General features: G+C 34.4%; 1 protein-coding gene across 1 annotated transcript; it reads left to right on the forward strand.

Annotated features, from left to right (window-relative positions):
- The first annotated feature begins 1,137 nt into the window (after positions 1-1,137).
- LOC128228444 (scavenger receptor cysteine-rich type 1 protein M130-like) lies at positions 1,138-14,309 on the forward strand. Its single transcript, XM_052939760.1, has 15 exons — positions 1,138-1,506; positions 3,903-4,033; positions 4,214-4,379; positions 4,625-4,787; positions 6,443-6,594; positions 7,841-8,020; positions 8,190-8,405; positions 8,674-8,838; positions 9,815-9,970; positions 10,865-11,050; positions 11,277-11,408; positions 11,806-12,114; positions 12,397-12,582; positions 12,812-12,946; positions 13,806-14,309. The coding sequence occupies exons 1-15, from the start codon at positions 1,416-1,418 to the stop codon at positions 14,270-14,272; spliced, it is 2,835 nt and encodes a 944-aa protein (XP_052795720.1). The 5' UTR covers positions 1,138-1,415; the 3' UTR covers positions 14,273-14,309.
- The last annotated feature ends 571 nt before the right edge of the window (positions 14,310-14,880 follow it).

Genomic DNA, 14,880 nt, shown 5'->3' on the forward strand with positions numbered 1-14,880 from the left:
GTAAAGATAATTAAGAGAAATAAATGGTATAGAAATGTTAACGTTATCACGTTTGTTAAATGTTCACACATTTTTGTTTGTTTATAAGCTGATATTATAAGAGAAGAAAGCGCACAAATTATGGTTAAACAATAAAAGATGCACTCTTACCCCGAAATAATTTATACAACAATTAATGAAATTGTGACAATTTACAGAAAAGGATGAATGCATATCGAAAACAATGGTTCTTATGAAAAAAAAAGTAATATTTCCCCAAAATGCATTTTAGTAAGTAGATAAAGGTTTATAACTCAAAATATGGGTTTGTTATAAATATGTTCATATTGATTTTAAAGACGAGTGTCACTTTAGAAATACAAAAAAAAATATATTAATATGTGAAATACCCAGATTTTAAATTCGTAATATTTACAATACGCAATTGTTTTAAATAGAGTTCTCAGCTAAGCAAATGCAACTTTAATGATACAAATGTAATCGACTTTGACGCGTTCATTTGTTAATATGAACTTTCAAAAATGGAAAAATGGTTTAATGTTGAATTACGGCTCTTGAAAACATTTTATAAATAGACTAGCTGACGGGTAAATTTATAGCTTTGTTCTACTTAATTATGATAATCCATTCTACTAAATACATACATGCACAGACGCATTCAAATGCTGATATATCAATTGCAATAAAGAAATTGTGTGTATATGGAATGCATAGGAATCATTTGAGTGCTTGCCCGAAGATACACCTAAATCTAATGTTAGAGCTGAACCTTACTTTACGGTATTATTGATATACTTTATGAACAAACAATAATGACGTTACTTAAAGTTAGCTTTAGGAAAAACACAAAAAACACATTCAATTTATATCAAGTCAGACCTTTGTGAGAAACGTTAATTACAAAAATGGCATTTAAAGGCATAGGACCAATATTCATCAGAAAGCGAAGAGAATGCACGGAATGCTACAAAAAATCTGTAGTAGTATGTGTTCACTCAACATCAACCACGCGTTTCAAACCACATCGTTAACAGGATTATATGCTTTGAAATTGTATTTAACATAATGATGAAGCGTTGTTTTGTACAATCATTCGCCTATAATCGTTTTAGTTATATACTTTTGTTACATTGATCATACAAACACGTTGCACGAGTTGTTTATAATTAAACCTATTTCGTTGCGTGGTTTAAGGTGTTAAGAAATTGTGTCGATAAAGGATTGAAATTTAACTTAAAATTAAAATTTAATTGCCAATAACGTCAATGGCAGTTTCAATTCGTGTTAATCCTGATCAATTATAATTTTGAACATAAACGAATTCTGAACATTACAAGCGGTTTTGTTGAATTGTACTTAAGCACAAGCCAAGGCAGAAAAGTATCTTTGTTTTAGTGGATGTAGACCTAAGAACTATGATATTTCAGAACGTTCTAGCTTCAACGTCAGCACTTGTTGTTGCACTCATTCATTTAGGATATATGAATGTGGTGGGTTCTTCTGAAGGTAAGTGGTTACTAGCAAATATCTCATACCTTAATATTTTGTGAACAGGACATTCTGGTTATAACCATCAAAACTGTATTATGTAGAAGTCCAAGCTTTGAGGTCGGGGCTGGTTCGCTTACAACCATTACAAATATAATTCAACATAGTCAGACAACTTCTTTGATCAAGGACACTCCGTTTATAGTCATTAGGGCTAATTGTTCATGAGCCCAATGACAGGGACCAGGGACAGTAATGCTATAACCACAGGAACTTTATTATTCATGTTAAAACCACTTCAACTGTACTCGAAATTAGTCCAAGCGTCTCAGGGACAGTCCGGATGGATTCACTTTATCTTTATATAACATAAGTCTCAAATTCTGAGAACTTGAGCATCCAAGTAAGGACTACAACACATATATCATACCGATATCATGAGTCTCATATCCTAGGAAACGGGACATTCAAGAAATAACTACAATAATTATATTATACATGAGTCTCGAGTGTTAAGGACTTGGGCAGTGTAGTACGAACGATTTCAAGCCTCTTAGATCTACTTCCACTTTATAATAAATGTTTTCAACGTTTAAATCAAAGACAGACCAGTTTGAAATATTATGACTATATCATATACATATCCAAACATCTTCGACCAGGGGCGGTCCGGTTAGAACTACTACCACTATATTATATATCAGTCCATAATGTATATCATGGGCACTCCGGTTAGAACTACAACCATTATATTATATATCAGTCCATATTGTATATCATGGGCACTCCGGTTAGAACTACAACCATTATATTATATATCAGTCCATAATGTATATCATGGGCACTCCGGTTAGAACTACAACCATTATATTATATATCAGTCCATATTGTATATCATGGGCAGTCCAGTAAGAACTACAACCATTATATTATATATCAGTCAATGTTGTATATCATGAGCAGTCCGGTCAGAAATACAACCACTGAATTATAATTATATCAGTCACAGGTTGTTTATCAGGGGTAATCCGGTTAGAACTACAACCATTATATTATATATCAGTTTAGTTGTATATCAGGGGCAGTCCGCGTAGAACTGCAACCATTATAAAATATATCAGTCCATGTTGTATATTAGAGGCAGTCCGATTAGAACTACAACCATTATATCATTTATTTGTCCAAACTTCTTTGATCAAGGTTAGTTCGGGTATAGCCGCTCACATTTTTTACCTATAATCAAAGACAATTAGATCAAGGACAACAAAAATAACTGTTATTTGTCACAAGGTGAGAATAGGACCCCTCGCTATCAGGGCGAGTGCACTACCGACTGAGCTACCGAACCGCTTACCTCCTCAACACCTGTATAGGTATCGGTACCGTGACATACTTCCCCGCAAACTGGAAATTCGTCCTCGAATTTGAGGAACACCAGTGCTTAGGAATTCACATAATTAACACTGAGAGCGCGTTATACTGCCAAACAGTGCTACCACGGTCCCTTGTTGGGCGACAAATGTCACGGGGTGAGAAAAGTGTGCAGCCAGATCGGGGCTCGAACCCGCGACCCCTCGCTATCATGGCAAGTGCTCTACCGACTAAGCTACCGGAATGCTTACACACCTCCTCACCACCTTTATCGGTATCGGTACCGTGACATATACATAGGTCAAAGCTTATTCCATCAAAGACAGTCTGGTTTTAACCTCTACAACTATATGCTAAATAAAATCACCATTTCAAGTAAGTTGTACATCAGTCCAAGATAATTAGAACAGGTGACACCTTGTTTCAACCTCGTTTACTGTATCATATAGGATTTCTTAGATAAAGGACGGTCCGTGTTGGAACCATTACAAGTATAAAAGCATAAGTTAAAGGTACCAAGGTTGAGAAGAAGGGCGCTTAAATTCACTACAATTATAGTATTCATGTTTCCGGGCATTTCAAATCAACGACATTCGGGTTTAAAACCACAACAACAGTTTAAGATTAGTCCAAGATTCTTAGATCCTCTAATGTCAATTTTAGTCTTCCGAAAATCCATTCGTTTGTTGAAACGCCGCAATGTCGTGTTTCCTGCCATGCTGGTAATTTATTGAACGGTCTTTACATCGATTACACCTAGAACCAATTCCGTTCCACTTTATTTACATAAGCTTACTAAATCCGTTACAAGTCAGTGTTCGACGATGATAACGAAATAAACGTCATACCTGCAACTTACATTTCTCTTCTTTCAGACAGGATCAACAATTTGCATATCACAGAGTATATGTAAATGTATCTGCTTGTACAATTCAATCGACTTTACGATATTAAATACGACTCATTTAACACGCAATGCGTGTAGACAACATATTTTAAATTTCAGGTAGATTTGAACCTTTAACTGTCTTGGTTGTTTTCAGTGCGCCTCATACGTGGCAATGACTTCCTTGGTATGGTCCAAATTCATGAAAACGGAACGTGGCATAACCTTTGTGCGGATGGGTTTGGTAGAAACGATGCAAAAGTTGTGTGCACGCAACTTGGGTTCAAGGTACCGGTTCTGTCCTTAAAGGCTCAATGTACAATAAAGGGTACCTGGACATGTCATGTTCATAAATTAAGTTAACAAGTAAAAATAATGAGTATGAATACCTGTCATTTTAAACTATTCTTCTTGTATCCGAAATTATATTTCTTACAATGAATATAAATAAATCAAAATATGTTTCAGATAGGAATCGCTTTGAACATGAGTTCTGGAAGACATTTGAATTTAGTTCGTCCGAAAATTGCTTGTAAGGGCAATGAGAGCTCGATAATGAAATGCAGATATGACAAAGGAGGACGTTGCAAGGAGAGACGGAAAAATGCCGGAGTTATATGCTACAACCAAATCAGTGCGTGAGACGGTTGTATGTTTCATATAATTCCAGAACAAAAACTTACTTTTGCCGGGATTGTTATTACTTGCGTATATATTAATTAGCATTCTGATATGATCATTTTGCAATTCTGCCACTTAGCTATTCTAACATTTTCCCCATTTTTTTACTTTATTGTTTCCATTGAAACACATGCATTGACTTCTTGATAACAGCCATACACTATGTGTTCAATAAAGCACTATGATTTGATTCCTCAGAGCCTACTGTACGAATGAACGGTACATCAAATTCCGGTGTGGTTGAGATTCAAGTGGACAACCATAATTTCACAATATGTGAACATCAGCGGGATATACAGTGGGGGCATGGTCCATCTGGCACAATCTGCAGACAACTAGGCTTCAACGATGGGAAAGACAGGTATAACACGTTTTGTGATTCACGTTAAGTGTGCATATGTTCAACGTTATGTAGTTAGTGCATCAAAGAGATAGTATGGAGTATTGAGAGGATTGTACAAGTGACGTTTGCTCTCAAGTACCCTGAGTGGAAATATGCATTTTTATCAAAATCATTTCTACTAGTTCCTAAAATATAAACAGAATACAAGTACCAATATTTGATGAAAATAACATGTCTAGTCGATACGGGGTGAAGTGATTGAGGTTACATTGGTTAGATGTGGGATAACACTGGTTTGTGGTGGAAAACATGACCAGAGGTGTGAAATATCATCAAAGTAAGCAAATAATTTGATATGTTTATTTGTAGCATGACCACTTTTTATTATTGGATCTGTGTATGTATTTGGTTCTCTCCACATTATCCCCGTTTCCCAAATTATTCAGGAAAACACAACAAGCTTTGAAAATTCATAAACAAACAGATCCAGAAGAAGCACGGCAAGATGAACTACACACTTACTGTGTCGAAATTTGAACTAGTTTATTCATTAATCTTTGAGTTGATAACATAAACTGCATTCTCAAAGGCATGTTGCCCGGTGAAAATGTCGCAACAAATGTTGACGCGTCCATCAAATTTTAAAAACGCTTTGTTCTAGTTAACCTACAAGTCAATGCCAATTATGGCGTCTACATGTACATAATGGGTGGTCAAGAGTGTGTTTACATATATTGCATTACTTCTCTAGTTAAACACTTTCGCTCGTTGGTTTGTGCTTTCAAGGTATATATTACCAATTTCAAAAACATTGCCACAGACTACGAGTTTTAATGTATTTTCTTAACGACGAATCTTATGCAAGAAGTATGGAAGGTATTGACACAGTTTTCGTGAAACATATTGCCCAAAAGACAGCAACCATGTCTTGGCACTCCGTGATAGGTTTTCGAAATACAAATTAAGTAACAAAACATTGATAACATGAATAGTTGAATTTCCACATTTATCTTAAATAGTTTCTATTCGAAACAAACGTACGAGGATTTCCTTATCGTATCACATAGTTGATTATAGATATAAGATATATAAGTTAAGCTGACCTTTTTAACAAATTATTCCTACCGATTTGACTTACTTGATCACCTTTTAATACACACATTGAATATAGCTACTTTTCAAGTGAGCAATGTTTTTTAAAGAAGTTGAAAATACATAACGTTTCTTATTAAAACACTTTGTGCACAATAAAGGTGGCAATAGTAGACGAAATATAATATATTTAAACACCCTCAATTACAATCGTAGTCGTTAATAAAAGCAAAACGTATCAAAATACACTACAGATAAGATATTTCCTACTAACAGAACTTGTCTATTCATTATTTGGTCGTGTTTTATGCTGTTTTTAACTTTCAAAGCTTGTGTATCATACTTCCCATGAAAATGTCGTGCTTTTCCAAACAAATGGAGAAAGGACGGCATTGTGAAAAAATGAATTGCATACAATGATTTAAAAAGTAAGATGTGGTCAACAGTTTTTGATTGAGGTTGGTTTTGAGTACACTCTTCATCTGATTTAGAAATATAATTCAACATAACTTTAAATATGAGTTAGATTGTATAGGACATTATTTAAAATATTAACTAAGTCGTTTATAAACCTTAACCAGGATATATCCAAATGGTGGCCGGACTATGCTAGCTGTAAGCCTCTCGTGTGATAACAACCACAAATCCATTTTCTCGTGCTCCTGGTCTTTTAAAGACAATTTCGAATGTCTACAAGAGAATAGTACTGCTGGTGTGGTGTGCTACAGTAATGGTACGTTTTCTTAAAAGAGCTGAGTAATTACTTTTTTTAGTGAAAGCGCTAGCCATGTTAAGTAATAAAAATATAGTCTAGAAGCACTAGATATGCGACTTTTTAACATGATTTCTCTAGTGTTTTTTTCAGTATTCTGAGCGTGGGTAATCTTATCAAATTGTACCGTTGATTGTTATGCCGAGTAAAATCTAAGACATCTACAATCTACGATCTAAGACAAATTCCAGTAAAAGTATTTCATTTCGTCCACTGTGTACTCATTTAGTTTCGTCCACAGTGAACTTATCTGTTTTCGTCCATAGTGTAGTTATTCTTTTGTCCACTGTACATTTATTTATTTTCGTCCAGGGTGTACTTATTCCTTTTCGTACAAAGTGTAAAACATGCCTCGATCCACCATGAAGTTATTTGTTTTCATACTCAGTGTACTTTTTTATTCACAGTGTAGTCTTTCACTTTCGTACATATTGTTATCATTTATTCATGTTTTCAGTGTACTTGTCATTTACAGTGTAGTCATCTTTTTCGCCTTTGTGTACTTTTTTTTCAAAGTGTAGTGCTTTAGTAACGTGAATAAAGATAAATTATTGATTTGATTGTAATATCGTATCAAAATGTTTTTAAACTGTATAGTTTATCTCATTATAAATGTTGTATGATACACAACTTTTAAATCCCACTCAATGTCAATCGTATTACGAAATAAGACTGTTAAAAAGATAGGAAATATATTATAAAATATAGAATGTGTGTTCGAATATTTGATTACGTCTTATGTGTTGTACGATAGAATATAAGGTAATGATATGCAATTCTTTTTTAAGATCAGATTTTTATTTTGACATATCTTAATTGTTCAAAGGTGAAGTGCTCAGTTTTGATGAATGGGAAGTAACTACTAAAATTAAGAGATGAATTCAAAAGAAGTAATTATGTTAACTCTTCAATTTGCAGTAAAAGTATCATTTAATATTCCATATTTCAACCCAAGGCAAGAAAGAAAATTATTTATTTTTATTCACAATATCGTTGTTTATTTTTTCACAATGTATTTAAATATATAAATGTCCATAGTGTAATTATTATGTTCTGACCAGTCGCGATCAATGTATGACAATGATCCACAATTGAATGCATACGGTGTTGCCCTTTCCATGATTGTCTAGTATGATCTTTTTTGTGCTTTGAAGGAACATTTTTCAAAATGTATTTACTCTAATTGCATATTGCTGTATAACAACAGTGCGTATTTCTGGTGGTTGGGAGAACGACACAATGATTGCTGGTGTCGTTGAAATGTATCATCCCGGCTATGTTGCCGATACGAATTGGTTCACCATGGGTCATACCGGTTTCGACGAAAGAGAGGCGCTGGTTGTGTGTCGAGAACTGAGATTTCCTAACAGCAAACTTCTACCGTTAGGTAATTTGTTTAGGCAAATACAAGTTTTCTACCTCAGATCTTTGAAAAGCAAGCGTTGCTTTGCCGTGCAACTAATGCATTATTTTCAATATCGATTTAAGTCGAATTAATTCGGACGTCATATCGACTTGCTAATAATGTTATTCATATAGCAAGGACTTTTTTCCAGGATTATTTGGAATAAAGAGCATTCCCATTTTCCACCAATTTAATTGTAGTGGAAATGAAACTAACTTTACTGACTGTGACTACGTAAAGGCAAACCTGAGAGACTTCCACACCGAGTATTCCTGTGTAAGTGCACATGGAGCATGTTTGGGAGGATCATTCAAGACCTACGAATACTCTTCTGTTGTTTGCTCCGAATACCCTATAGGAAACACAGGTAACGACACCGGAAATGTAATATAAAACGTGCCTTTTAGCTGTTCACTCGTATATTTGATTGTTCCCAACTTCTTATAGTATTGCAGCTTAATGTTGTTATTAGTGGTTTGACGATATCAAAGACAAATATATAATTTAAACCAGCCTCTCAGTCAATGATATGATCTTCCTGTGTATGTTTCGAAACTTAAAACAGCAAAAAGCGATCGCAGCACACATACCAGCAAAACCGTTGTATATATTTTGTATCTATTATCGCAATGCAGGAATTAAGGTCCTTTCCATTGATCAGTCACCTTCAATAGTGTATGTGGAGAAAGACGGAATAAAGGGGGTCATCCACCCTGAATATTGGGACGATGATGACGCCAAGGTCATGTGTCAACAGCAAGGTTATAAAACAGGAGTCGCCCTCGGGCCCCGGAATGCAGGTATATCGTTAATTAAATTATCAATTACAGACGACTCTAGCCAGTATTATAGTTATAATAGTTATAAAACGTACATACGAATAGCAGAGGACATTGATGGTTAGCATGTGTAATGTATTGTTATTGATTAAATTACTTTACAATCCATTGCATATAGAATTTTAGTAAATAATTCAAACGTTCACACCGAACCAAATATAAAATAAGGCCAACATTTACCAATATTTACACCTCAACTTCCATTCCTTAAATGAACTGCTTTTCGGCAATTGCGTTCATCAATCGATGAACGCAACATCTTCGGATATGTTCAGATCGTAATTCATTGTATAACAATATACATGAAAGCTATTGATCTTGTTATTGGTTGCATTGTGTCTGCAAGTCCCGTAAAATATAGATCAACATTTTTAAAAGTGTTAGTTTATTATATTTTAAATATATTGGTACCAGAAGTGTTTTAATTTTACGTTTTTAAGTGATTTCAAGTGGTTGATCTTTTCCCGCGTTATTGTTACGTCATTTGAAAAAAATTGTTTCCGGTTATAATCGGGTCGTTCTATTTACAGAATGGGTAAGAACGGATTACTGAAAGGTTTTCTTAAATGAAATGAAGTATTGTTTTAACAATTAAATGAAATATTGAACTATTGGTGTAAATATAAGGAATGAATTGCGGGGTTGATGTCATTATCGGGGATATGAACGCAATTGGGTTGGTCAAAGTACGCGTGGAGTCCTTCGGCCTCCACACACATTGACCAACCCAATTGCGTTCATACCCCGATAATGACATCAACCCCGCAATTCATTCCTTAAATGAAGAGATTGTATGATAAGTGAGACCTTGCTGCGGTTTGTTTGTTTTGACTTGATTTTTGTGCCTGTAAACCTGATTTATTAACATTCCAAGAAACTTGACATGTCTCTGAAGTTTCAAATGTTTTACACAAATATATGTTATTTATAACAAAAGATCCCAGATACCCATATTGGATGTCAAAAGTGCAATGTCATGGAACAGAAGGGCACATCGAAAATTGCAAATTTGATGAAAAACCTCCTCTGTGGAAAGACAACTCATTTAGGGGATCTCGCAGCGTCGCACAAGTCCATTGTACAAATGGAACAGGTATAGCAATTGCTGCAGACGTATATTGAGACATACGGAAGCCCACTGAGAGGTCTTATTTAGATTTATCACATTGTTTACCAATTGACAACATCTGAAAGTAGTGTAATGTTAGTCATTTTTATATTGTTTGGAGCCTGTTTAATCTTCAACAATGTGCTTTTATACAGGGCCTTGTTTATATGTTTTGTTATTCTGCAATTTTGCATTGTTCTAGTCTAAGAAAGTAGTTTTTAACATGTTCATAGATACAACAATCACTTTAAAAACAAACATGAATTTTTGACATAACGAATTATTTAAAAGAGCATTTGTCAGAGTTGTAATCAAGTTTTGTCGTATAATCCAGATACAAATAGAAAATATAACAACAGATTGACTGAAATAAAAACATACTAAAGTGCATGTTTGCTATATGTTTTTATATGTTGGCAAACGAAAATAATTATGAAAAGGTAGGAAATGGATTTAATACATCCAATTTAATAATGTTAGATAAATACAAACAATTAAATGAATGCAAATATGGATTAACAAACAAAATACATCAAAATAAATTGACTTTATATGCATTGATAAAGGTACATCTAAAATATACACTAAACGGGGGATCCTTCAAAGGGAAAAACTATTTCCAAAACTTTAAAATATAAGTTATGGCTGGATTTAAACTGTTAATTAATAGTTATGAAAATTTATATAATGTCATCGCTTTCTATGACAATTGTAAGACTCATAAGCACACATTAGACCAATAGGCCAATATAAAATGACCAAATTAATAACATCATACTATAATAAAAGACGTGTCGGTTGTAAGTGTGTGAAATGACAATAACCGTCCACTTTGTCTAACCGTATAAGGTCATTCGGTCGTCATGATGCCTGTTGTAGGTGTCGAGATAAAACTTGAGTCAGGGACATCGCCAAATTCGGGAATGGTAAAGGTTTCTGTTAGCGGTGAATGGGGCGTTATCTGCGATATGAACTGGACTAATATGGACGCCAGGGTAGCCTGTCGGCACTTGGGTTTTAAAGATGGTTATGCTGGTACCAAGGTTATCAAATCAATAGGAACAGGTACAATACTAACAAAATGGTTCTCTTTTAGAAGTGATTTTAATAATTCAGGCATGACTGTTTTTTATTCAAATCAGTTCTGTTTTTTTTTTAAATAGCATTTAATGATAATGTTTAAATCAATGAGTGAAAATTTCAACAACTAGTATGTTTTAATTACGTATGTGACCAACATCTTAAATGGTGGTTTGATCTTATATGTGTGTTCAAAGTCTTGTTTTGTTAGGGCGTTTATGGTTGTACAACATTGATTGTACTGGGGTAGAGCAGTCTATTTTCTCCTGCCCGGCACATTTCAATGTTACGAACCAACAGTACAATGCTTACTGCATGCCGTACGTTTTCTGTTCAAAAAAAGGTACGGTCAATTTTGCATTTGTTCAAGTTAACGAAATGAACTGTATGATATATTGCACAAGATAAGCTTACTACTGCATCTGTTTAGTTTGCTCAAAATTGAAGCTTATGATTAGAAAATGAGGGTCTGACAAAGAACCCCTAGTCTGGAACGTTCCGGTGGCTATAGATGAAGCAGAAGGATTGTGTATTTATACATTTTATATGTTTAGCAAATATACGAATTTGCGATTAAAAACCCCTTATTAACATGAATTCATTGATGTAAAAACATAATTCATTAATACGAATGTATATTTCTTAATTGTTGCAATATGCGTTTATATGAAATTATAATTAATTATCAAAATGGTAAAGTCGTTGCTACTTTCTTTTCACATCACTATTATCGTTACCAGTTCGTCTCCAACCAAATGTGACATTTGGCGCAGTTCAAGTATGGGACAGGGATAACTATCACCTTGTGTGTGCGGAAGGTTTTGATGATCTTGCTGCACAAGCAGTGTGTCGATCTCTTGGGTTCGCCTACGGGACAAGCATATGCTGCTCCGCTTTCGGAAGGATGGAATACAGCATTATTTATAGCAATGTTAAATGTACTGGTATCGAGTCAGATTTACTCGAATGCGATTATGTTAAATACATTCCAAACTGTACAAGTGGACATTACGCCTCTGTAGCGTGCTCAAATAATCCTAAAAATGAAGGTATGTTGAAGCTTTTTTGTCGTTCACACGTTTGATCATTCAATCGCATACAGTTTGTTACTTGAATGAATTTCTAAATTGTCACTCATATGTTTCTGTTTAGAAACGACTGAAACAGTTCACAATTGTCTTCTTATCAAACGTCTGATAGAGTTTGAATCATGTTTGTTCGGAATGCGATGGTATGCAGTTGTTCGTGTTAGTTGAATTGTTGATTACTCAATATGTAGTTGTCTTTACCTGTTTTTCATAAACAACTGAGTCTCAAAGCATTCTTTACAGATTATGAATTAAAGATACATCCATCTGGAAAAGTAACCACTAGACATTTTGATAATTCGGGCTTTATCTGCGCTAATGGTTTTGACGATAAAGAAGCGACAGTTATTTGCAAGGAGATGGAATATAAAGGTGGATCTGCGTACTTCCATTCAAGGCATACGAAATATTCAACAGTCCCACTTCTAGGTAAAACAAATATTTTACTATAATGTAATTCCGAATGAGAAGAACGGTTTCCGTTTCAAATATATCTCGGAGTTTGGTTATCATTGATGATTTACTGTTTATATAAAACTCATTCTGTATGATAAAATGTTTCCAGTATAAAACAGAATAGAGTTAATATATCGATTTCATTATTTTAGAAAAAAAAAAACACATTTCAAAATGTTTGTTTATTTCAATAATATTCTAGGAGTTCCATGGTTAGCAAATATTGCTTGCAAGGGAACCGAAAAGAATCTAGGAAAATGTGGAAAAATCTATTGGGGCTCAGTTGGTTCTTGCGATAATAACAGAATACCTGCAGTTTACTGTTACAACAAATCGGGTACATACGTTTTTTGTTGTTGAGCTTAAGCTTAGTTTAGGTCATGCGTACCTAAGCATATGTCTAGCTTAGGCTGCTCTAGATTTTTTTACCAATGGTTCTTAACCTTATTTCTGGATACGGGTATTTCAGCAAAAGTTAGGCTTTGGCTGCTCAATGTTAATATTTTATGCTACGAGTTTTTAACAGTTAAGGCTAAGCTAACTTAACATTGTTCTAGGCTACTTTATTTAAGCTTTGTATAGACGGTTGTGTATTTAAGTTTTGTTTAAGTTAGGCTTCCGTATTTCTAATTTTATTCTAGCTAACAGGTACTTATCATAGGCTCACATTTAGCTATATTTATCTGATTGTTCATTATGGGAAAGAACGCTTGCATTTGGCTCTAAGTATTTGAGGCCACAGATATAAACGAGTTAAAGCGCATGCTTGTGTTGAAGCATGCCTCGTCTGCGGCCATCTCGATTTCTTGCATACTTTGAATATTAATTATGTTTATAGTAAAGTCAAAATCTGATCTTCATGACCAATGCCAGTTCTAACCAGTAGTTTACTTTTATTTCACAGAATATCTACAGTGTATTGATACAACAAAACGCTTACTTAACGATATTTAAGGTTCCAATCATGGTGCTTTCTTGTCTTGCTTATCATCATAATTTTACCTTTGTTATCTGCTTTTATTTCCTTTGCATTCTACACAACATAATTCCTCCAGTTTACTGTTACAACCAGACGGGTACAAGGGTGTTAATTTTACATTTGCAAACACTTATATGTAACAATAATGGAAATCATCGAATAATCTTTCATAGTGTTTCATGATAACTACGTTTTAATTTATTTCCTTTAAATACAGGTTTTGCTTTCGCGCTAGTAAATGGAACAGATAAAGGGAATGGGCTTGTTGAAATCACCCTAGATGATAAAAAAGGCGCAATATGCCTTCGCCATAGCCGTATACAAGAACGACAAAAGATTGCAGCCATAGTATGTAAACAACTTGGATATGGAGATGGCAGCCTGCTTTTGAATGGTACTGATGTTGATAATGAAGTCGCTTTAATGCAACAATTTCCTGGAAAGTTGGAAATGTTTATAACCAATGTAAAGTGTAACGGAAATGAGAGCAGCCTAGCGGAGTGCACGTTTAGGATTTTAGAAGACTGGTCGTCGTTCACTGAGGACTGGATACGGATAACTACTAACGACTGTACCGACGCAGGTTGTATGAGAGCACGAATGTACTACCGAGTACATGAGATGGAACAAGAACTCTCATGTTGGGGAGGAAAACGACGTCTCGCTGTCAGATGCTTCATTTAATTCCATGTATTGTGCTTTTTAAAAATTCGACATAATAGCACCCGTTTGATTATTTTTCTAGTAATTTTCAGAATACTATCCATGCCTGGAACTCATAGGACCATGCGTCATTAAAATACGATTGGGCACACTCTAAACATGTTAAGAGTTTGCAATCAACAGGAATAAAAGTATAGTTTTACATACAATTAGAATAAGAGTTGATCTACAGTGATTTAAGTTTCTGCACGCATGTAGACTACTTACTCAAGGGTTCAATAAACGAATGGTTTAAGAAATGCCCAATAGATACCGCTTTTTTTAATTGAGTTTTCCATATGATGATGTATCAAATGTGTAAAAGTATAGTTTTACATACAATAAGAATAAGAGTTATTCTACAGTGAGCTCAGTGTCTGCACGCATGTAGACTACTTACTCAAGGGTTTATATAAACAAATGGTTAAAAGAAATGATTAATTATATAATTTATAAAGAAATGCCCAGTAAATACCGCTTAGTTTAATTTACGAATAAAGTTTAATAACACCACACCTCGATCGATATGACCACGCCTCGATCGATATAACCACGCCTCGATCGATATGACCACGCCTCGATCGATATAA

The sequence above is a fragment of the Mya arenaria genome, chromosome 3 (assembly GCF_026914265.1).
Source record: "Mya arenaria isolate MELC-2E11 chromosome 3, ASM2691426v1".
Classification (NCBI taxonomy): domain Eukaryota; kingdom Metazoa; phylum Mollusca; class Bivalvia; order Myida; family Myidae; genus Mya; species Mya arenaria.

Bases quoted from the DNA above. Each gene is read 5' to 3' on its own strand.
- LOC128228444 (XM_052939760.1), top strand. From the start codon at position 1,416: ATGATATTTCAGAACGTTCTAGCTTCAACGTCAGCACTTGTTGTTGCA. The intron at 1,507-3,902 runs GTAAGTGGTTAC...GGTTGTTTTCAG, and splicing joins TGTGGTGGGTTCTTCTGAAG to TGCGCCTCATACGTGGCAAT. The intron at 8,839-9,814 runs GTATATCGTTAA...TTATAACAAAAG, and splicing joins CCTCGGGCCCCGGAATGCAG to ATCCCAGATACCCATATTGG.